Here is a 24,931-nt window from a genome sequence, read left to right as displayed (position 1 = left end):
AGAATGTCGTTATGTCAAGATGAGTCCATCGTGCAGAAGATCAGAAGAAAACCCTTATGGCAACATTTCCTATAACGGAAATTGATTTGAACTGGTCCAGATGCTCAATATTCATCACTGGAGGTTGACATAAATTCCAGGTAAACCCCCAGTGAACACGATTACACAAATATCTGCAACACAACAAAACTGCAGTACTGTCATATGTTCTCATATGATGTAAAATACAAGTCTATCCATGTGCGGTGTGATATGTCATGTCAAATAAATCAAAGACAGATGTAAACTCAGTCTATATGTTCCGCTCTCTCTGGGGAACATATGTGCCAATCCATAAGTGTCAGCCTTGTACAGGCCCTGTCGATGGGAATTTATTTCACCACATTGCAGAACGTTGAACTTCAACATCTCTGTCAGAGGAAAAGAGACATGGCGGGAATGTTTCCACACAAACCTTATTTATACCTCCGCCAAGGAGGTTATGTTTTTCACCCATGTCCATTTTGTTAGTTTGTCTGTTTGTAAGTAAGATTACTCAAAAATTACAAATCTGATTTCTACAAAACTTGTTGGAGGGATGTGGTTTGAGTTAGGCAATAACCTCATACATTGTGGTGTGAAAGCAGATAAGGGGGCAGATCCAGGAATGTTGTTTCCCTTTAATTAACTAGTATTGTGAGAAAGCAAGTTTTTCCACCTTCTCATTGATTTCTCACAGAAAAACGGATCAAAAACCTAATGGAACTGGCAAAATGAAAACTGGCATATTAAGGGAACTGATACCTATGAGTGTGTGCAATTTGGTGCTGATCCAATTTAAAATCTGGATCTTATGAATTTAAAATGTTATTTCACAAGGGGACTGGCAGAGGTATGTACTCTCTGAGCACCATTCTAGTGTCAGTTATGTTTTAATGGCAGGTTAAATGCTGCATAGTACACATAATTGTTTTTCAATTCAAAAATAAAAAAATACTTTCATTGGAAACAAAACAAATAATTGTGCTTGTTCTAATTAAATTCAAAGTGTTGTATCAACACAATTGATTTATTTAATTAAACGTAATCATTCATTTTATGAAGTTGTCTGTACTCTGATTATAATGTGTCAGATTCTTGAACGTGTATTGGTTTGCAGACTTGTTACAATCTCTCTTGTTGCAGCCTGCAGACTTTCTATAAATGAAAATAAAAGAGACTTGTTAGGCATGTAGCATAAATCCTATACTCCCATGGTCCTAGTCATGCCATTAATCACCAGACCCTTTGCCAGAAAACTGTTATTGTGTTTTGAACAGTGTAAAAGTCTGGGCATATTTTTTTTTGTTTTCTTACATTTGTGAATAGTAGATAATTTGTTATAATTTTAAGTAAAATCATTTAAACCACCTTTATCATTATCATTTAGCACGACCAAGCATACCGCCATGCTTTAGTCGGTGGGCAAATGTCAGTAAATGTAAAATGTCCCAGTGTTTTGCAGGGTTTTCCCTTGTGTCAATCGTAAACATTTTTTGTTTTTGTTGCACACACAAAGTGTTTGCTCATGCAACCCTGGGACACAAACTGAGTTGTGACTTATGACAAAAGTTGAAGGGCAGCACGATGGTGCAGGGTTTGGCTCTGTCACCCTCAGAGCAAGAAGGCTCCCAGCTGAATCTTGGCTTATTCTCCTCTGTGTGGCGTTTCTGTGTATGTGTGGGTCTTCTCAGGTCAGCTTCCTCCCACAGTCCAAAGACATGCAGATTTATGTCAGGTTAATAAGAGATTCTAAATTGACGAAAGGATTAGTGGTATAGATAATGGATGGATGGAACAAAAGGTGAGCAGAGGGACAAGCAATGTCATTTCCGAGATGTTAAGTTAAAAGATAAATTTAGTCCAAGAGATGTAACTTCTTTTTTTCTCGCAACTTGAAGAAAATACTGAAAAGAGAAAATGCTCACAAAGGCAAACACTCTGAGTTTGAGCCCTGGGATCAAGGTTTTTTGTGTTTTTTTTTTCCTTCATGACTAATGTGTTTTTAAGGAAATGTGTCATGCCAGCCTGTTGCGAGGAAACATTATCAATTTAGAACATCTGTACCTTCTTAAGCATCTGACCTGTCTTCTCCCTTTTGAAAACGTGCCATCACTGCAGTCAAGTCGCTTTACCTCTTAAACTGTCTGATCCTCTGAAAATTCAAAAATTAAACTTAAAAAGAACTCCAGTATTGTTTTGTATATATCCTGGCTTGCTTCCCCCAGATATAACAGAGGTCAAAAAAGGCATTACAACACTTGCTTTAAAAACTAAAACAATTTTTTGCTCTTGTCCTGGAATAGATTTCATCAATCTTTTGTACTAGCAGTAGAAATAGGAGAATTTCTAGTAAATTAGTGTTTTGAGGCTTCTTTAATATCCCTCAGAGTAGGGCACGAAATGTTAAATCTTCACCTTTACTGCTGCTGTGGCTGACGAAAGCTTCATCACTGAGGCTATTTAAGTTGCAAAGAAAATGCAGTGAGGCAGAGAGGGAATAGATGATATAACTCAGGACTCTTGTGGAGCTGCCTGCCTCGCGCTCAGCCTCCTGACTTTTCCTCTCAAATGCTGTTTCACGGCCTTTTGCTCACAGGCGGCGGGGATGAAGTGCATTTGATGTCGATAGCTGTCAGACTGTGGAGGAATGTTAACGCCCTGGATGCGTGCACGTCTCTCTTTACTTTAAAAGTTATTTTCCAAAAAAAGCGAAATCCCCAAGCCAACCGGTTGATCTGCTGATCTGCTGCTGTAAAGTCTGATCTTGTAAAAAAAGTCAAAGTGTTTTTGATCTGCGGTTGGTGGCATTTCGCTCTCATGCGAGTGTATATCATGGAAGTGAAAGTAAATCTGATGCTGATTCCGATGCCTGATTATGGATATGAGCCGGGAGCTGTGGATGCTCTTAAATCTGGAGAGAAACTCTACTCGGGAAGGTTTTTGAAAGTGCTGTGACACCTGTTGTCTTCTCATTCACATTCCCTTTTATCTGCCTGTTCGGTGTGGACATCTCGACTGCAAAAGAAATGTTGTCGGACTGAAGATGTCTGAACAGCAGGACAGTCTCTGACATCTTGAAACAAGTCTCGGGGATTATGCACCTTTTCGGATGTTTGGAGCAAGTCGTGCTTGTCAAGACCGGGAACCAGGGGAGTGACGTTCAAATAGAACCAGATGAAATATGCATGGTTGCGTAATTCTGGGGGAAATGACCTGTACCAGGCAGGGGCACAGTGCTCTGCTGGACAGCATTTGAGCACAAGCTGTGGGACTCCGTTTGGCTTCTGCGTGGTTGGTGCTGCACTACACCTGAGCGGAGCTGCCTTCAGTCAGGGCTCCAAGAGACACAAATTAGAAATAAGTTCACGTTGCAGCTGACAAAACACAAATATATCTGTCTGCTTGCTCTCCGAAGGCAGGGTGTGAGGAAAACTCATTTTCACCTAATCAAAAAAGGTCCAACCGTTCAGGCAAGTTATCTGTAGTTGTACCAAATGTAAATGAGTGGTCTAAAGAGCTTAAAGTTGTTATTGCACAAATATCTGACAACAGGAATTAAAGCTCCTGAACATCTTGGACTGACAGCTCCACTCTGCGGAGGCACAGGGACGATACCAGCTGCTGTCCGAAAGAAACATGTAAAGACTTTCAGAGACATACAGAAAATCAAGGAGACAGGGACACAGACGTAACATATATCTTAGCAAGAAATCAATAAACCTGGATGCAATAAGCCTGACAACACAGTCCGCCTGTCTGGGGACATGGGAGTTAATTAAAGACGTAATGTATGGCGGGACACCATCCAACAGGAGGCTACAACCATGCTAGTGGCTTGTTAACGGTAAATTGTTGGAAATCAAATTGTTGTTGTGTCTGAAACAAAGAAAGGGTCGTGCAGAGACTTTTTATAAAGACGGAGAACATGACTGCTCCCGAGAGGTGAAGCCAGATCTGTGGCTGGCTGCGGTTTTTCTCATAAATCCTGCCTCCTCCATATTAGCGGTTGGGACCAAATTAAAGAGTAAACATACAACTCAAATAGATTTCTCTCAAAGATGTTTTCTGTTATTCCAGCTAGTTCTTATCAAACTGATGTATGCCCAAGTGCCCATTATTCTAGTACGATTAGTTCTAAATCTTGATGGACTAAATACAAAACTGGTAACGTCAGCTGTTACTAAGAAACCAAGGTGGTGAACATCGTAAACATTACACCCAATAAACATTAGCATGTTAGCATTGTCATTGTGTCATATTAGCATAGTGTAACATTTAGCTCTGAACACTGAGCACGTTCTCACAGAGCCCCACTGTTTGACCGACAGACCAAATCAGACCAACAAATACAAAAAAAATCTTAATATGAAAATGCAAATGCTCCCGCACGATGCCCAAAATGTCATGGCCATTTCAGGTACTTCTTTTCAACACCATTATCAAGTGTGATGAGGCTGAAGCCATTCTTATGGAAATTTTGTCCCCTTCTCCTCTTGTGCTGGAAATTATTCAATGACCCTTGTTGAGGTTTGAGAGGGTTCATCACTGAGACAGGGCTGCGTTCAACAGCGGCCGTCTTCGAGGGAGCAGAAGGAAGGATGCTAAAGGTTTTGTTATTTAAAAGTCTGTAAAAGTACAAAAGTGATGCACTCGGGGGGCGTCCTTAGAAAACTTCGACCAGAAATCCACTATTTTGCGAGTGTCACCAGCACACATAAGATGTCCACAGCAACATCGATACAGTACCTGTAGGCACATATATCCGTGGCTGCCTGGCATCATAATAATATAAAATTTCTTCCGAAGTTCAATGTCAGCGAACAATCCTTTTTTCTCATCTGTTCTGACGAGTCACATTCGAGGGACACTTTGGGACGTCTTTGTTTCTTTTGCTTTTCACAGTTCTCCAAGGACGAGAGGAATCTCGATTTAATGGTTTTACAAGGACACAAACAACAAAGTCATTTTAAAACAAATGAGGGGTTTGGTTTCAAATCAGCCTTTTCCAATCGAACGCTTGGCTTCCAGCATTAGTGTTTGAGGGAAAATTAATGCGACTGTCAACACAGCACACATAAGATGTCCACAGCAACATCAATACAGTACAGAAGTTGAGAACGTCAGCGAACAATCCATTTTTCCTTTATCTGTTCTGACAAGTCACCTTCGAGGGACATGTCTTTGTGTCTTTTGCTTTTCACAGTTCTCCAAGGACGAGAAGAATCTCGATGTAATAGGATTTACAAGGACACAAACAACAAAGTCATTTTCAAGCGTAAGCATCTCTCCGAAATAACAGCGGAGGTACAAACTCTGTTTACAGCTCCTTCCCTGCATTCAGACGACGCATCTCGGCAGCAAATACTGTGATCTGCTCTGAGTCCGATCAAAGCCCGGTGACAGCTGGAAAAACACTGGTCCTTGTCGTCCTTCTGATATTGTGGAGACCAGCAGGGGAACTGGAGCCAGAGTGAGAGGAGACACCCCCAGTGTTCAGGCTGGTTGTTATCGTGGCTGACTAATCTCGCTGCAGCGTGATTTCTGCTCAACAACACACATCTCAAAAAGGTTCTAATGAGGGCTTTGGTTTGCAATCAGCCTTTTCCCATTGAACGCTTGGCTTCCAACATTAGTGTTTGAAGGTAACAGGAAGCTTGGAATGCAATTAGCCGCTTTATTGCAGCTTTTAAATCTTGCTTTGAGTCCTTCCTTTCAATCACTGTGTTACAACAATGTGGGCCTTCTCTTGACATAGTATGGATAAAAAACAAATGTTATACATCCTCAATAACATCCTGTTTGTTTATCTCATATACAGTATAGGCTATTTTGCTTGTAAGGATTTCTTATTGTTCTATTTCTATGAGACATCTCCCTGTTAATGTCATTCTATATGTTTTGCTGCTGACAATACCCCCAAATGAAATATTGATTTAATCTCTCTTTTCTGTATCATGTCACTGTTTGAAGCTGCAACAACCCAGATTCCCCACGCTCATCATCAAACTTTCATCTTATTATTTTATGTTAAGTGCCCTGGGAGGTTCTGGCAATCCTGCATGTGCACAAACTCGATCATATAACTCCGCTCTCTGCTCTCCAGAGTGTAACCCAGCGATATGCCACTCCGGTCCTGGGAATTGCTCCCTGCATCACACATTCATTAAGTCTAATCCTCTCCTCCCGCTTTGCGCCCTTCATAATCCTGCAGGCTCCCCGATTGAAAGACAGATGACTCTTGAATGAGACCAGTTCTTCACAGTTAGAAATTACCTTTTTAAAATTGTGGATTTATTGATGGGAGCCAGTCCTGTTTTAAGATAGAGACAGAATGGGACCCGTGCAGCACCTGCTGTTGCACTACCTGTTTCTGCACAGGCATTTAGTCAACAGATACATTTCCTTATGGCCAAGGCTGAATGGCGTCATGGTCTCTAGACAACCGCAAACACCAGTGGCCATCAGAAGCTTCTAACTCGATTGTAATTATCCAGTGACAATCATACAGAGTGAGGAGCAGTGAAGGTCTGAAATGTACTCTTTAAAATCAATTTGATTCGTAATACCTGGGGTTTCGGTCCTTTACCTCCAAGCGCCCTCCTGACTGGTGAAGGTCACTGCCTCCATTTCAGCTCATTAGCTCAGTTTCAGTCAATCACAGGAGGGAGCCATGGCTCAATTTCAGCTCATTACATTACATTACATTTCATTTAGCTGACGCTTTAATCCAAAGCGACTTACAATAAGTTCATTCAACCGTGAGGGTACAAACCCAGAACAACAAGAATCAAGAAAGTACAATTTTCTTCAAGAAAGCCAAACTACAAATTGCTATAAGTAAGTGACATTTAAGGGCTACTAATCTTTAGAGATGTATTTTTTGTTTGCGGGGGGAAGATGTATAGACTTTTCTGCTGTCCTGATGTCAAACAGTCGTGATTGTGTTTGAGTGTTTAGCTCGCAGTGAGGGAGCAACAAGCCGATTGGCAGATGCAGAGCGGAGTGAACGGGCTGGGGTGTAAGGTTTGACCATGTCCTGGATGTAGACTGGACCCGATCGGTACGCTCAGTCCTCCTTACACCCGGCAACAGTGTTAACATGTACGCAGAGGCATCCCATCCTCCGGGTAGCATCAATGCTACAATGACTCTCCGTCATCTCCTACTTCCCTCTTAGAATCATCACCTTGATGATTCTAATTGGCAGGCTCAGTACTGACAATAACTGGAGATTGCATCTGCTTCATAATAATAAAAGTGATTTTTTAGAAAAGTCAGTTCACAGCAGTCACACCGTGCGTCACCAAGACCGGAACACTAAAATACGACCTTCTTTCACATCTGTGCTTTGATCGTAGCATCTATTCAGACATTCACTAGAGAGTAGGCTGCCACTTTCTAGCTTCCTTTAAAAGTGTTTTACTTTAAGAGAAGAAGTTTGACATTTTATGAAATACATAAAGAGTAAGATCAGAATATTAATAACACTTAGTAAATGTTAATCTTAATACTAAGACTGCAAACAGTGAGTCTAGATATGTCAAATAGGAACAGGACTGTCTGATCATGGACTGTGAACAGGCATTTTAGTGCTCTTTTTCTGATAAGTTTGGTTTTGAGTAGTTATTTGATGATATAAAAACAAGGTAGCAAAGACTGACTTGTGATTGGTTAAGGGCATGTATCAGTGTGACCTCACTAGCGGCTCGATCCCCCATCGCTATACTGCAAAGACTCTGGGTCCAAATGCACAAGATGTAAATGTCCATTTCCGTATTGTTTTAGTTTCACTTGTGGCTATAATAAGGGAGTGGAAACACGTCGTCCATCTTTCTATACAGTCTGTGGGTCCAACACATAAGACAGCTCTGATTGTACCATGGGGAGACCCCTCCAATGAACTGACCTTCTGGAGAACAGCTGCGATTATGTGAATAAATAAAATAATAATAAAACAGAAAAAAGCCCAATAATTTAGTCTAAAAAATTTGATTTACAAAGCCTTTGCCTGTAATGATTTAATTGAGCTAAATTACTTCTAACTCTCCAGTTCAGCTGCAACCAGGAGCAGAGGCACATTGTCCAAGTTGCTTGTCTGAATCTGGACCCAACATATCTCGTTCATGTGCAGGTGGGAACAAACCACCAGAAAGTAATTAAAAAAAGATATGGCAATCGCCAGTTATGTTTTTAAAAGAAAAATCACTGGCAAGAGACCAGGTAATTACACCAAATTGCAGGGAACCTTTTTTAAACCGGTTTTATTTGATTTTGTATTGTACAGACAATATGAAGTCAGATTATCAGTCGATGCTCCGACTCTTTATTTTGTTATCAGTAAAGTTGACATTCGATATCAATATTTTATGGAAATTATATATCACACTCTGCCCCTCGGCTCTCACCACTAAATGTATGAAATAGTCTTGTTTTAACCCAACAGTTTAGGTCAGGCTGACCAGTCCAGCAGACTCTGACATTCAGTGATATAAATGAGCACTCACACAGACACTCACCCGCAGACTGATGCATTCAGCAAAGAGCAGCCATGCTCTCTCTTTCGACTGTACTGCTTCCATTAAAAGGCCAAGTGTCCTTCTGGCCTACAGACAAACTTTGTTATTTCGTTCCCTTATTTTGTTGAGAAAGCTCTCAGGTGCCTTTCATCATCACTGCAGTCCCCCCCCTCATGCTCTCCTCATGCAGAGTCGTTGTCTGCTGAATGCTCTTGTAAACATCTCAGCCTGTGTCAGCGTCCTCTGAGTGTCACAGTGAGGGCAGCAGACCTCTCTGGTCTCTTCTGCTCTTTCAGGGACAATTCATATGGAGATTGGAGCCGCTGTTTCCTTGACAACCACATTTTGCCAACTTCATTTTTTTTTCTTTTTTGTCACACTGATCGCCAAGTTCCTCTAACTTGCATCTTTTACTCTGTCTTTTCCAGCCGGCGTTAATGCACTTTTTTCTCAATCATATTCAAATTTCGGCTTTCTAACTCTTCTCTCATTGCTGTTTTTTTTCTATTCATACCTTCCTCTTCCTTTTCCCTCTCTGTCTTTTTCTTTCTGAAACTCATTTAGTCCATCCTACTGTTGCTCAGATGGTCCAGTCAATATTTGTCCCTCTCTGTCTTGATTCATATCCGTCTTTCACTCGGCTCTATTCGGTGGCTCCTGCACAGATGTTGTCACATCGATCTGTTAGCTGCACACACACTATAATCTACTGTCACTTAGTGGATCATTAGAACTGCCAAATGATCGTTGAAACGTAAAGCTTCTGCCAAGATAAGTGGTACTAGCATGAATATATACTCGACTGACACAAAGAGACTGAAAGGAAATCGCAGAAAATGATTGGTATCAGCCAATAAATGTATCCGCACATTTAAAAAAAAAACACAGGTATGGACCATAGACTGTGTATTGTAGAAGATTTGACATTTAAATCTGGGATACCACTTAGAGTAAAGTTTGAAAAAAATTACAGTCCGCCCACAATCACAAATTTCATACCCAATCCAGGTCCCCAAACCCCAAAAGAAAGATGGACGACACGTTTCCACTGCCTTACAGATTTCACGGATACAATCAAGAGTCAATCTAAAATTAAAAAAATCTAAAATTAAAACAAATTAAACCTACTTAAACCCATTCACTCTTTGGTATGTCCGATGATGATTTAGATGAAGACGGACCTCAGCTCATGTTTTTGTGAGGGATGGAAAGGGGTTGGAGACCTTGACCTCAGCTTGTTTGGATTCCTGAACACTTTGACAATGCGCTGGCATCAGGGGATGAGAGTTTAATCCATTTTCACTCTTTTAGCAGGTGACTTTTTAGCGACTCACAGCGAGCTGCTAAAGATGATTTGCCACACCAGTGGTCATGAGTATAATTCGACCGGATCTGAGCCTCTTTACAGTATTACATAAGCCTTTCCCCCCCATTATTTTCTCAGAGGGGGTAGTATATTTTTAAACTGTCCATTTAGGTAATAGCTGTGTTTGTGCATTTTCTTTGTAAGCCTCTCTCTGTCTCTCCGTCTTTGTTCCAACTAAGATGTGAGTGTGTGTTTCAGAATCGGTATCCAGCTCTGCTCCCATTGGTACATTACTCTCTTCCATCTCATTTCCCACTGTTCTGACACCCACCACAATATTCACATCCTCTGTGGATTAGTACAAATACTCAGTGACCCTGAAGAAGATTGTGCAGTGACTAACAAATATTATGATGGGGACTGTTGCTGCGTCAGGGAAATTAAATTGTGTGTGTGTGTGTGAGACCACTGATGAGACCACATTTAAATTCACTTTGGATCTTAGGTCACAAATGCCAGTCTCCTTGAGATGCCTCATTTTCTTTCAAGATCAATGTCATATTTTCTGAGGAAAAACCTTCCTAGATCTGCCCCCTGATCTCGATCTGCGTCAAATAGGTTTTAGCTTCTTTCTCAACCTATTCCCCATCCTTCCACCAATTTTTGTGGGAATCCGTCAACTTGTTTTGCGTAATCCTGCAAACTAACAGACAGACAAACAAACGCAGATGAAAACATAACATCCCAGGAAACTATGATCGACACCAAGATGTTTGACAAATCAGATGAATGGCTTTCAAACCAGATTTCGAGCTTAAGCTATTTTCCATTGACCGATGCTCTCTCTTTTCTGTGTTCCTCTCTGAGCATACTTTAAATCAATATGAAAACCAGACTGAATATTAATATTGGTTTGCTGCACCAACTCTGGCTCTGCACGGCAGTTTCTGTTCACAACCTTGTTTGAGTTTATAAATGACTTTGGCGTAAGCTTTTTTTTTTGAGAAAGTAGATCTCAGTATTTCCATACAGAAGGCTGCAGCCTGTCTTTGCTTTCATTTGATCCCAATTTCACCTCAAACAGACGATATGCATTCCTCTCTGCCAGTGTGGGCAACACTTACAAACATTTTCAATTAGTGCAGGCTGCCAATGTCTCGTCATATCTAAACTGCGCTGGATGCCTCCCCACAGATGAAAATCTGAAAACTAATCAAGTCCCAGACCCAGACAAATTGCTGTTGCGTAACTAATTGTCAAGTGAAGCTGGGGAACCTCTGCCTGTTATTGCAGAATACCACTGTGACAGGAAAAAAAAACTGCTGACAAGAGAATGTCTTGTGTGAAGGAGGCTGTGATTTTCATTCAGCTGTCGCCACCGGGTGAAGATATCCGTCAGTCGCAGCTATCATGCCTGCAGGGAGGTTTAAAATGAGTGCCGCCGCAATCAGGGAGAAGTTCACATTATGAATGCTTTATTACCTCGCTGATGATTTTAAGAAAGAAAAATAAATGGATATGGTAAGCATCAGTAGCTTTTCAATCAGAGGCACCGACGCGTTGATTAAAGTCTGTAATGATAAACTGTTACTGTGTCTAATTAATTTCTCATAAACCAGTCAACCAACTCTAAATAAATTCTATATTTTGTAAGATGTTACGTTTGTTTGTAGGTATCATTCGGCTTCCAGGTATGTATTCCCCTACTTATCCCCAGAATATCCCATAAAACAAACCCCATGCACCAATATCAATAATCCAGCAGAACTCAGTAGTTTACTCACTGCTCATATTAAAAGTTATTCTCTCTACCCAATCTTTTTCTGTCCAGTTAGTTGCTGACAGAAAATCACCATCACCAATGAATACCTTTCTGACGATCCCTATGGATGTGACATCTGACCAACAGTCTATTTCGTATCAATACTCGTGATTTAAAGAGAACTCTGACATGATATAAACATGCTGCACATGTTTATCAATCTTTATGATGCTTGAAAATAGGATGTTTTGAGGATTCACAGGTCGCAGTATGCAGCTCTCTTTCTCTTCTCTCTTGCTTCCTCATTATATGAACTTTTGGTTACAAGGCAAAGAATTTAAATAATGATTTATGTGATATAAATGCTGCCATTTTTATGCATTTGGAGACAAAGTCGGCAATGTAGCAAATGGGGATGGGGGTGTTGCAGTCCAGCTGAAACACACGTCAGTTCACCCTGCTTTTAAAGCATCAAACAACTAATTAAAACCAAACTCAAAAAATAAACGCAAACATCAGAGTTATAATAGCTACCTAAAGTGTCAGAAACCATCTTTGGGAAAAAGGTATTTGACTTTTTGGTGGTAGTGCCATCGACAAACATGGAGAGGGCAGGGTTTATGACATGTACTGAAGCCAGCCACTAGGTGGCAATCACTTTTGGAGGTCATGTCATCCATCTTTATATACAGTCTTACATACTGAATGTCTTTTCCCGATTTTTGTGCCATACAAATGAAATTACATAGAAAACAAAAAATTCTAATTTAAAAATAAATATATATTGAATTCAATTGTTGTGTTCTGCATATGACAATGTAAGTACACAGCAAGACATCTGTGACTTGTAAACACGAACCCACACATAATTCACCATTATGTTCTATAAAAGCTTTCAGCTATAAGGGAAAAAAATGCTTACAATAACATGCTGTTTCAAAAGCTTTGTTCTTGTGTTTATCTGTGAGCCTCTGCCACCACAGATAATGGCTGTGCTCTTCTGACAGTGACCGCACACCCACACATCCACTCACCACTGTAGTTTCCAGTCTGCATTGAAATGAAGTCACTAAAATAATCGTTGTAATTTATTTATACATAAAAACAAAGATTTATATAAAGACGTTTGACCTTTTTCTGTTGTGTAGACTGCAGTTATGACTGAGCTGCTGAAACTTCAGGAGAACAAACACTCTGTGTGAATTCACTGGCAGTTTCAGCTGGAGCCCTACGATAACTCTGAGTTCCTCCCACAGCTCAATCTGTACAATCTGGTGAGTACACAGTCCTGCCAAGACGTCACAGGAGTTTTGCCTAAATTGTTACATGACTCTTGATTTCTTCTGTAAATTCGTCCAATCTTCTCCTCACGTCCTCTTCCCATGTTTCAGGTCTGGGAGGTGAGCAACAGTTTGAAGAAGAGGGACATTGAGTTTGAGGCACGACAGTTCCTCAAGTCCCCAAAGACCAGGCCTCCTCAGTTCAGGTGAGTTTTGTCACATTTCACACACATTTATTACCCTGTGTGTGTGTGTGTGTGTGTGTGTGTGTGTGTGTGTGTGTGTGTGTGTGTGTGTGTGTGGGTGTACATCGCTCCTACAATACTTTTTATCATTGTTATACTTTGCAGTAGTTGTTTTGTGTTTGTGCTGTTGTTTGTGAAGTGGTGTTAACACAAACTTTCAATGACTATAACATACAGAGATCCCCGGATCATCAGTTTGGCTCAGGAGTTCTCCAGCATTCAAAAGTTAATTGGAACAAAAGTACAACAATAATGAATCAAAATATATATATATATGTATATATATATACCTCAAAAAACAAAAAATGTACTACCTCATTATGGGTATGGGCCCATTTAAAAAATGTATTAAATGATTATGAGAAATAATCCATTGATAAATCCATTGTTTTAATGCTGCAGCTGGTAAAGATGGTGCTAACTTCAACTATTCTAACAATACACTGTAATTTAGTAGTTAATAATGTTGTTTACAACAAATAAAGCTGGTGAATACATTTACATTTGAGTGAAAAAGCACAGTAGTTGTTTCCAGAACACACACAAACACACACAAACACACACATACACACGCTTTCCCTAGAAAGATGGCCTATAGTCTGTTTGAACCAGTTTTCTTTCGCTCCAGTCTTTACCCTGAAATGACTCTTGATCACACAGAGATGTGTTTTGTGCATTCATGTGGAATGTGAACAGTAAATAATGCAGACGCCCTGAGCCTGGAGGATTACTGCACAGAAAATTGACTCTTAAGAAAGCCTGCGAACACTGTTCCTAGTTTAATGTGGTCAGGTATGAATCTTATTGTTTCTTGGAGTCATAACGACACTTAGGTTGTCTGCTCAGTGTCCTGCGAGCCTCTACACTATCAGTGTATTTATAGAAACTAAAATAAGAGCTATCGCCTGGTTACGAAAAGGAAGATAGCATAAGTTCACACCTGCTGGTTGAGCAGGTCACCCTGATTATACTCTATGTGATGTGTGGTTTATGTGACTTTGAGCAGAGGTTCATCTTCCTGCTTTGTTTTGTCTCAGACAGCTGCAGACAGGTAAGATAAACCTGCAGCGTGGACATTTTGTTGCCCCCCTCAGTGACATTTCCACACTTCCAAAACAATAATCCATAATTTTACTGATTTAAGCTGTCGAACAGCAAGTAAGGCAACATCTGTGTCTGACCCCAGTCCCTTCGCTTCACTCTCAGTACACTTGCTGCTCTCGCCATTATTCACCATCTTTTTTGGACTGTGATCCCAAATTTTTTTAATCTGGAGTTTCAGGAACTTTTCTTGGAGGCTATACTCCTAGTTACTGCTACTGGCTCCACTAATAATGTCCCCGGTGCAAGATGGCAACAGTCATATCTGTGATATTTTGGCTTTATTTCTGTATAGAAGGAGGAAATGAAGATGGTTTATCCATCTTCATGTACAGTCCATGAGCCTACTCTGTTGGTTGACGTAAATCTCATTGCGACCTGTGCATAGCGCGGGAAATCTCGCGACAGACACCATGATTTCAAATCTAGTCCACTCCAAAGAGATTTATTTGGCAGCCATCAGTTTAATGTGTAATCTTTTTTGGCTTGAATACAACAGAGGTTGGTTTATTTGTAAAAGTCCCACAAGGCAGCTTTAAAAAAGTACAAAGCCTCAGTTAATGTGTTTTCTTGCACTTTCTCTGTGATCTAAAACTGTCTGAATCCTGATACCTGCAACGCTGAGAAAGGAAATATCAAGATATGCCATATTTTTTTCTCTCTGAGCTTTCAGAAGTTACAAAGTACCAGCATATATCAGACACATGCTGCAGCACACAAGATATTGCAGCTTGAAGCCAGATATAAAACACTATGGTAACGTATAAAATACAAGATTGCAAGTATGACAATTTGATAGATTGAAGACGCCACGGCAGCGTATTAAAAATGATTGATTGACATCGAATCAATCAGCACCAGCCGTCTCGTCTTGTGTCAACATTAGACAACATGCATCTTCATCATCACTCCATCTTTTTATGCCAAAATCCCAACATAGAGCCCACTTAGAAGTGTCTGCACTCTGTTTTCCCTGCCATGAACATGATGTGTTCAGAGAGGCAGCGTAATGCTTCCCAAGGTTTCCATTGGGCTGAAGAGTGATGCGAGTAATCATGTCGAGCCTGCACAGATTAATCATGAGCAATCCTCCCCGAGGGCGGAGGCGGAAACATAAACACAACAACGACAACAACCACGATTTGTTTGTGTCGGCTTCCGTTCGTCCAGACACATCTCTCCCTCTTTCATGACACATTACCACCACATCTCCAAATTGTGTTAAAAGAGAGATGTGGCTCATCATATACACTCAGCCTGCACAGAGCATTACACAAAGCACCAACCCAGCACCCATACATCATAGAATTTTGAGTCCCCTTCATCGGAGGGGATGGAGAGCCGGCTTGTGTAACCCTGCAGCAGAGGCAGGTGTCATACAGCTGTAACAGATATTAGACTTGGTCAATTTACTTTCTGAAGTGTTGTGTTAGTCATTTCACACCAGGAGGGGTGAGCTGTCCCTCTTGGGCTATTCTTGTAGGGATGGAGTTACATGATCAGAGCTGTGTAGGTACAATGTGCAGGCTAAGGTAACTGTACAGACCAGAAGTTACTGTCAACTCCTCTGGAGGTGTGGTGGTCGGAATTTAATGAAACATATGTGATGGGAGGTGTCAGTGTCATGACCCCTTGACACTGCTGCCTTCCTGCCGCTCCTAGAAAAAATGATTGCACTTATATAACCACACGTTACACTCTGACCTTTTGAAGATATTTCCTTTGCTTCTATTTCTCTGTCCCGGTTTGATTTCATCTTTAAAAAATGCTAAAGGACTGAAATGACACTCTGCTACAAAATGTAGCGATACTTCAAATTATTTTGTGTATGTAAAACAGAAATTGGAAAGGTCAGAGGATCACCCTAAATCATTGGTGGTCAAGACACCTCATGAAAAATGAAGAGTATCAGACTCAGATTAAAGGTCAGAGGATCAACAAAGCCATAAGGATCTATCCTCTGGGGACTATAATTAGTTGTATGAAATTTCATAGGAATTCATTTGACAGGTGTCGAGATATTTCAGTCTGGACAAAAGCAAAGGAACAGCTGAGCAACAAACAGACACATATTGCCATTCATAGGGTCACAATCTGCCTCTGCCACCATACTCAGTGTCGAACAGCATTCTGACGGTAATGCTCACTTGGTGATGGATCGTCAGAAAGCCATTCAGAAGCCACTTGTAACCAATAACCTCTGGTATTGAAGGAGAAAGGAGCTCGCTTAACTCTCGAAAAGAGCCTCGTCATTTTAATTACTACTCTTCACGTGAGAAGGACGCAAATTATCTATCTTTAGAAGGAACAGTAAAGAGGGAGGCTTCGGAGCTTTTGTCTCCGTCCCTGCTTTGTGTTACGCTGATGCTGGTTGGTTAAAGGCGGATTTTGTAAAGGTCACTTTGCAGAGCGCATAAAGATGGGTGCAGTGGTGATCCCTAAAGACACGACCAGGGTAGGGTTTCAATCTGTCTTGCGTCCGAATAAACACTCAACCCTGGGAGATGCTCTCAAACCGGCTGGAAATAATAATTAAATGCTTCAACCCGTTCAAAAAACAGACGTAGTGTTTCATATTACAATATGGTAACAGTGAATCTCTCTTACTCAGGGTTGATAGGAATCAATCTTGGCGAGGAGAGCGGAGGGAAACTATGAGCGGCATTGATTAAATAGCATCCCACAGGAAAAACAGGGTTCTCAAATGAAGGAGCCCTCATGTCTGTGTGCCTGCATCAATGTGTTTGCTCATGCAGATGTAATTGATACCAATACAATTACTCGGGCAGCAAATATAAAGGGTGACAAGACAAACTGTATAGGATTCACTTCAGGATTCCCACACTTGGCTGCTGCTGTGAGCCGTCAACACCGACTTAACACTGTCGTAAAAGATAATGTAATCGATCTGTAACATTTCTACAGCACCGGCATATTAAATACATGCAGGCTCAAAATGGCAAATCACACAAACTAGTTTTTGAATTGACAATTGAATTGAAGTATAGGCCTATGACAACCAACTACTGTATAGGTCAATTAATATTAATAATATTCATAGTATATTCATTGATTTAGGCCTAACAAGTAACATAACATATTTTATTGTTATTGGACTGTTAAAATAACTGTGCATGATAACATCTGCTTTGTGTTGAATATTAACATGAACAAACTCCGTTAGACCGTAATTTCTTCATCAGCATATTAAGTTGTCATAATAAGTTCAATGGTTTTATGTTAATGTTGTTTTATTAAGAACTGTGATTAATATGCCATTATCTGGTCACCATGCCGTGCACCACTGTCTGATATCTGATAAGGATGCCTTAACAATGACAAATAACCTGAATCAAGTCATGGACTTTTGATACATGATATCTTGAATGGCTAGAAATCATTCAGAGGATGTCTGAGTTTGCATCTGCTCCTGCACGTTTTTTTATGGATTGAACATGTCATTACTGGCAGGCAAGAGCATCTCTACTGTGTCTCAGTGACTTCATGGAGGTGACAGGCTCCTGATAACAGCCAGCTCTCTAATGGAGCTCCACTTCCACAGGCCAAAGGCCATGGAGAGTGGGAGAGTGGTAGGGTTTAGGAGCGGAGGTGCCTCAAGGGCAAATGGGCAGAGGAATGTCCCGATGCCTGCAGGCGACTCTAATTGAGCTGTAAATATACAACCAGGAGAGATCTTTGGATTCTTTGGCTCTGGTCGACATTGGCGAGGAGTCGGGTAGCAGGTGGAGCAAGAGGCTGGTCATTTTTTCTTGAATCATGACCATTAACGAGAATACAATAGTATTACTCGGTGCTACATCTAATTAAAGCACGTTGACAAATGGTTTCCCTTTAGGCAGAGGGGGTGTACAGGAAAACGGTCTCCACACATCCTTCTTTGCTCGCCACTAGAGAGAGAGAGGTAGAGAGGGAGAGAGAACGAGAGAGAGTGAGAGAGAGAGAGAGAGAGAGAGAGAGAGAGAGAGAGAGAGAGAGAGAGAGAGAGAGAGAGAGAGAGAGAGAGAGAGAATTTCGGCTGGTCGCCTCATCCCTCTCTAATTTCCCTTCCAGTTTCCGTGCGCTCTCCTGCGCCTTTTTCTGAAACCTTTGACTTCCCACTTGATTTTTGGCGAGAAATCAAACAATGGAGTTTCCCACTCTTCTCCCCGACGACCTGGGGCTTTTCAGCGAGCGCTACGCGGTGTCAGGAACTCCTGTCGATGTCACATTCTCCGAGGAGCTGCTGCCGCTGCCTGCCGGGAGCAACCGGACCAACGGGGCTGAAGGAAGGAGTACTTCAAGTCTCATCATCGCCGTGTGCATCACTTCTCTCTACTCTCTCATTTGTGTGGTGGGACTGCTGGGAAACGTGCTCGTAATGTACGGGGTGGTCAGGTAAGAGACATGAGATCTACAAAAAGAAACATAAACTAATTCCAGTGAATAAGAGAGGACAAGTTATTGCCTTTTTTCAAGATTTGCTGCTGGCAACACGCAGATCAGTGAAAACTGGCACAAATTAAACATTGGTCCAGGATAAAAATTGTATTACTTTTATATCATGTGAAAATATTCGACATCACCTACCCTACAAACTCACTTCTTGGAATAAATCGAATGTTACACAACTATGCGTCTATAAATACATATGTTGTGATTGTCCTTTATAATTGCCCACAACAATTCCAGTGCGTCTGAGAGCCACTCAGACGCACCCACACACCCACACACCCACTCACACACACACACACACACCTCCTACACACTTGAGAGGAGGGCGGTGCAGCTCTCCAGTTCAGTGTTGAAATTAGCCGTCTTCACACATTAATCATGTGTTAATATATTGATGATTTGTGTCCTGACGGTTTGATGCTGATAAATCTGTAGCGAGGAGATGGTTGGACCTCCACCTTCACCATCCCCCTGAGCTGCCTCTTCAATTCCTGGATTGATGCTTTTAAGATTAATTTCCCAATAATCAATCAAAGTGAATTTAAAAAGACATTACAGCCTCACTCCTTCCTGGCAAAAATCTGTGCATGGCGTGTAATTATGTGGTGGTGGATTAGGAGAAAATATAAGGACATCCCTTTGTCTTCTCTCCTCCTTTTACAGTCCGTTGCTGCAGTTTAATTAAATTTGTCAGACCACTGTGGATTGATGTGGAAGAATCCATCTTCACACAGGCAGACAACTGTTCGGCTGGCATTCAGACAAGGCTGGCCGCAAAGAAGAAAAACATGTTCAGAGTATCTGAAATCAAGGACGTGTTTTGTAGGATTTTTCAGTTGGAATCGATTCATCGGATAGAAGTGCAGTTTAATGGAGGTTTACAGTCACTTTGGCCGAGGAGAGGAGCTCTCAGGCATTCAGTGTAATGCCATAAAAACATTAAGCCTCTGAAAAGCTCATTCAATCTCAATATTGTATCCAGGGGAAATAGTGGATAATTGGTTTGAGGGGGGAAACTGATTAGATCAAATAATAAATTGGCTTCTAACCTTGAAATATTTTAATGGGAATCGAAGAATCTTCTTTGGCACAAAGCAGCCGCCAGACCTTGAAATGAACTCGGCCCCCTCAAACTAGCAACGGCGTCTGTGGAATGAGAGACAGAATCAAGTAGTGCAAACAGCTCAGTGCTATTTCTTTCTCCTCCAACCAACCAGGTACACCAAGATGAAGACGGCTACCAACATCTACATCTTCAACCTGGCTCTCGCCGATGCCCTCGCCACCAGCACGCTGCCCTTCCAGAGCGCCAAGTACCTCATGAGCACCTGGCCCTTCGGGGAGCTGCTGTGCAAAGTGGTCATCGCCATCGACTACTACAACATGTTCACCAGCATCTTCACGCTCACCATGATGAGCGTGGACCGCTACATCGCTGTGTGTCACCCGGTGAGGGCCCTGGACTTCCGCACGCCCGCCAAGGCCAAGCTTATCAACATCTGCATCTGGATCCTGGCCTCTGTCATCGGAGTGCCTGTGATGATCGCTGCTGTTACCAAGGTGACGGATAAAGGTGAGGGGCTTTTATTGTGGCGGGACTGACAATAGTGTATTAAAACTTCACTTCACCTCACAGGCTTTTTGGTACCTTCGTTGTCAAGTGTTGACTTCGGGGAGTCATCTGTAACAGAGAAAACATTTGAGCTGGGTGATTAACTTGAATTAGCTCTTCCCCATGGTTCCCTATTAAACCTCTAACTGTTTAAATCCTCAGGAGCCACCGCCTGCACACTCAGATTTCCCAAACCTGAGTGGTACTGGGACACAGTGATGAAAATCTGCGTGTTCATTTTCGCCTTCGTCGTGCCCGTCCTGGTCATCACCATCTGCTACGGCCTCATGATCCTGCGGCTCAAGAGTGTCCGCCTCCTCTCCGGCTCCAAAGAGAAAGACAGGAACATGCGGCGGATCACCCGCATGGTCCTGGTGGTCGTGGCGGCCTTCATCATCTGCTGGACCCCCATCCACATCTTCATCATTGTCAAGACAATGGTGGATATTGACCACAAGGACCCCCTGGTAGTGGCCAGCTGGCATCTGTGCATCGCTCTGGGCTACACCAACAGCAGCCTCAACCCCGTGCTGTACGCCTTCTTGGACGAAAACTTCAAGAGGTGCTTCAGGGACTTCTGCCTGCCCTATCGCGCCCGTCTGGAGCAGAGCAGCTTCACTAGAGCACGCAACAGCACGCGGGAGCCCGCCTCCATTTGTGCTCCCGCGGTGACAGAGAGACCGCCGGCCTGACTAGGCGTGGGTCCGTTGGCGGGGGGGACAGTTCATGATGACCTCCAGACTGACGTCACACAGATTTCCACTACAGGAGTATGAGTCGGCAGACATATACAGCAGGCCTGAGGACGAAGTATTGATTGTGTGTTTGAACTCACGTAATGAAACGCCCGTGTCCAACATGCATTCATGAGACATAATCCCTAATGGAGTGGCTTTCAGGATGATCACAAACATGCATGTGTGGGCGTACGCATAAGGAAATGGATACGAACGTAAATTCAATCTAAGAGTGTGTAGAAAGCGCACATACACACATACAGTAGTTGGAGTTAACGTGCATTACAAATGTTGCTTTATTTTGGTCCAATAATGACTAAATATGAAGTTAAAGTTTCAGTGTAAAGAAGCTGGATTAAGAGTTCAAACAACTGAGTATCCCTCCACTACCTCACCTCCCATTAGCAGTGTGAAGGAGAACCTACCTTCAGCTAACATACAGTAAATACATAAAAGACTCTCTCTAGAGCCAGTGTTTGGTTTGTCCATTCTGGGCTACAGTAGAAACAGGGCGGTGCCAACTCGGTGGAAGGGACTCGCTCCTGACGTAGAAATGAAGGCCTTATTCTACCTAAACGAAAACACGATTCTAATTATAATTAATTATACACAAAGAAAAGCACAATTATGAGTTGTGAGCTTTTAACATTCGTGTGTAGGTCTTAGGTGAACAATGAAGGGCTCGTAGAGTACACAGTCGCACAATGATCCGATTGTTCAGGGAGGGACGACATTGATCTTAAACACACAGACAAGGCAACCTGAGTCTGTTTAAAGCCAAACAGTGGCCTGAGATTGCTTGAGTCAGTCACCTGACCTCCCACAGATCATGTTTTCCACTTGATGGAGACCTGAGTGACTGAGAAAACACCGCTGTCACAGCAGGAGGTGAGAATGGCTTATGTGAGCAGGTTAAATAGTGTTTTTTCCCCAAGTTTGGCGGACTGGAGGATAAAGTGGGTTTGAAAAGCCTGTTTGAAAACATCTAACGGCTGAAAACTACATTACCACGGTTTTATTATTACAAGCAGCTTTTAGTCCATTGTTCATAAACACTAAAATGCTTTTATAGCTAAAGTTGAATTTGATTTGGGACTTAAACCTCTAAGTGTTTAATTTCTCATCCAGTGCACCGTGGAGTACAGAGGCAACACACTGAAATATGCATATCTGTCCTAATTCTTTTCTGGCTGTATTTTGTGAATGGTAATAGTATTGTTACAGTAGTACAGACAAAGTAACAGATCTATCTCTGAGGTCAGATTCTATATGAAGACAAGGACATTTTTACATTCTGCTACATTGTGAAAGATGTCTGGCACTTCCAGTGTATCACTTCTCTGGCAGTTTGGCTGCTCTGTTTTTTCTTTTGCACAATCAAACATTCAAATGACAGAGCAACAAGACACAGTAGGTTCAACGTACAGTGATATGACCCCGAACTGGCATGGAGGCAGGCCAAAACTGGATCAGATGCATTGACATACATGTCGACTGGTAATTTTCCTCTGATGATTGTCGGACAGTTTTGTGGACATGCCTTTACACATTTTATGGGACCAGTCAAATGGACGGCAGTGATTTTGCCCCTCAAGAGATGCAGGTTAATTTAAAAAGGGTAGAGCTCTACAGTATATACTGTATCAAGTATAACATTGTTATGTAACAGCATATTATTAAGTGGTAATGTGTTTTTTGTTTGGTTAAGCTATTGTAACATTAAGCTTCACTTGTAATTAATTAGTAGAGTTGAATGTTATTTAACTATGTATTTTTGATGAAGTGCTACTCATACTAGGAAAAGCATTCATACATTTTCAAAACAAATCAATAGTTCCTGTCTCCTGCCTGGACTGTATCTGATTTTTTTTTTACAACCATTCCTGTAAATACATTATTTATGTGGATGTTTTTCTGCTGAATGAAAATCTGTACCGTAATGCCTTATTCAGCTTTCTGTTTGGTTCTCTTTGCAAAAAAAGTGAATTGTTTTGTGGAGAAAGTGATTGATCTTCATACATTTGTATATCTTGTTGTTGTTGCAGCAAACACAGTATACAAAAAGTATCTTATTGTACTAATATAACAACTGCTTTGTGTCCATTTTGGAGCATAAATTGAAATACTGCAACCTGTCGATAACGCTCCATTTTGAATCCAATGATTTATTTTCTGTGATCGTTCTTACAGGTGTTGTAAACATTACCCTCATGATCTGTAAATGCCAGTGAGGCCTTCAGGGAGTCACACATGTAATTAGTCGGTATGATGACATATGGATTACAGATTCGGCTCAGCAGCGTTTGACCTGGAAGCCCCTGGTGGCTGCAGGAAGCTGGGGGCTAAGGGAGGTGGATACAATACATCTAAAATGAGAGCGTAAATATGACTGGACACAAACACAACTTAAAGTCAGGGATGATATTGGAGTTTCCAGACAACAGACACCCTGGAGAAGTAACTCATTAAACAATATATAAATCAATCAATACGGCTTGTGATCTTTATACATTCATTATTTAAAGAAATAGGATTACATTAAAAATAAAAAGTTGGATTTAGATTGTGCCTTTCAAGAGGGCAGAAGGAAGGTAATCTATATATTTTATATTTATTTGGTGTTCTACGTATTTACAACAGCGTCACAGTGTCACAGTGTGGATCAACTGAAAATAAACTATATTGCTTCTTGATTAAAAAGGAACATGTGACCCAGTCCAAAGTGTATTTCACTCAGTGCATCTAATACTTTCTGGACATTAAATGGAGCTTTAAGCACAGAGGGGAACATCAATCAGGCTATAGCTACACAAACACACACACACAATAATTATTAGCATCCACACAATTTGTTGACTATAAGTGAAATGCATATCACCAGCCTTGTCCTCATAATCAAACAGGCACAAACACTGACTGAACACAAAATCAGACGATCACTCTTAAAACTAACCCTGGAGGATGAAACAAAAACAAAAAAACATTGTATTATCTTTTCAAGGAATGAGTTTTCATTGAATGCGGATTGTGAACACTTAACTCCATGGGTCGCATTAGAGTGCCAGTCGAGTGCAGTCAGGATCGGTCAATAACCATCGTGTTGTAGAGAAGGAGTTAACACTTACACAAAACATTCTTAATGTCAATGCCAGTGCAGGCTCACAGGGCAGTGTGTAGAAAATCACAGATCATTTGGCCGTGGCCGTGCTGTGTGGTTGTCCAGGGATTACATCTTCGAGTGGTGTTTCATTGAACTTGTTGAACACAGTAAAAGGCTGAAATCTGTCTCTGCTGAATATCTGATGGTGTCAGAGAGAAGTGAAAGTTAGATTGTTGAACAGCTTGAGTTTCTGCGACCAGACAGGTTCAGTGCAAACATCTAAGGAAATTCCCTGTATTAGACATCGCAAAGCTATCGTCAGGCAAGAGCAGACAGAAGTGACATTTGTGACAGCAAGGGGTGCGTGTGTGTGTGTGTGTGTGTGTGAGCTGTAGATTTCCTTTGTGCTGCAGAGCATATACTGTTGCATGTTCTCTATGAAATATACATGCCTATATGGTCGCTGTGTAAAAGACAAATGAAAAAGCAGCAAAATGAATAATTTAGTCCAGCATGAGCCGGCTCCCGACTCAACTAAACTGCTCGCTGTCCGTTTTAAAATATGACGAGTGAAGTGCTTTATTCAACAGATGGATCTACGGCACTATACTGTCCTATCTGAAAACATAGTGTAGCTGTGTTTAGGCTGTAAAACCTATGCAATCAAACGTGCACAAACAAACACACTCAGATACTGTAGAGCAGTTCCAGCTTGTGACAACAACATTATTAAAAGCTTTCATCTAACCCCAGCCAATGGTTGCACATGCACTCAAACAAATTAACGGAGGGAGAACGG

The 24,931-nt window shown here is 41.5% G+C and overlaps 1 protein-coding gene across 1 annotated transcript; it reads left to right on the top strand.

Moving 5' to 3' along the window:
• The first annotated feature begins 6 nt into the window (after positions 1-6).
• oprd1b (opioid receptor, delta 1b) lies at positions 7-23,517 on the top strand. Its single transcript, XM_061081672.1, has 6 exons — positions 7-140; positions 12,754-12,879; positions 12,997-13,091; positions 18,303-18,626; positions 19,901-20,256; positions 20,458-23,517. The coding sequence occupies exons 4-6, from the start codon at positions 18,376-18,378 to the stop codon at positions 20,985-20,987; spliced, it is 1,137 nt and encodes a 378-aa protein (XP_060937655.1). The 5' UTR covers positions 7-140; positions 12,754-12,879; positions 12,997-13,091; positions 18,303-18,375; the 3' UTR covers positions 20,988-23,517.
• The last annotated feature ends 1,414 nt before the right edge of the window (positions 23,518-24,931 follow it).

Source organism: Limanda limanda, chromosome 11 (assembly GCF_963576545.1).
Source record: "Limanda limanda chromosome 11, fLimLim1.1, whole genome shotgun sequence".
Taxonomy (NCBI): Eukaryota; Metazoa; Chordata; class Actinopteri; order Pleuronectiformes; family Pleuronectidae; genus Limanda; species Limanda limanda.
This window is presented reverse-complemented; position numbering and strand designations above follow the sequence as displayed.

Coding starts and splice junctions, on each gene's coding strand:
- oprd1b (XM_061081672.1), top strand. CDS start 18,376: ATGGAGTTTCCCACTCTTCTCCCCGACGACCTGGGGCTTTTCAGCGAG. Junction 18,627..19,900: donor GTAATGTACGGGGTGGTCAG/GTAAGAGACATG, acceptor CCAACCAACCAG/GTACACCAAGATGAAGACGG. Junction 20,257..20,457: donor TACCAAGGTGACGGATAAAG/GTGAGGGGCTTT, acceptor TTAAATCCTCAG/GAGCCACCGCCTGCACACTC.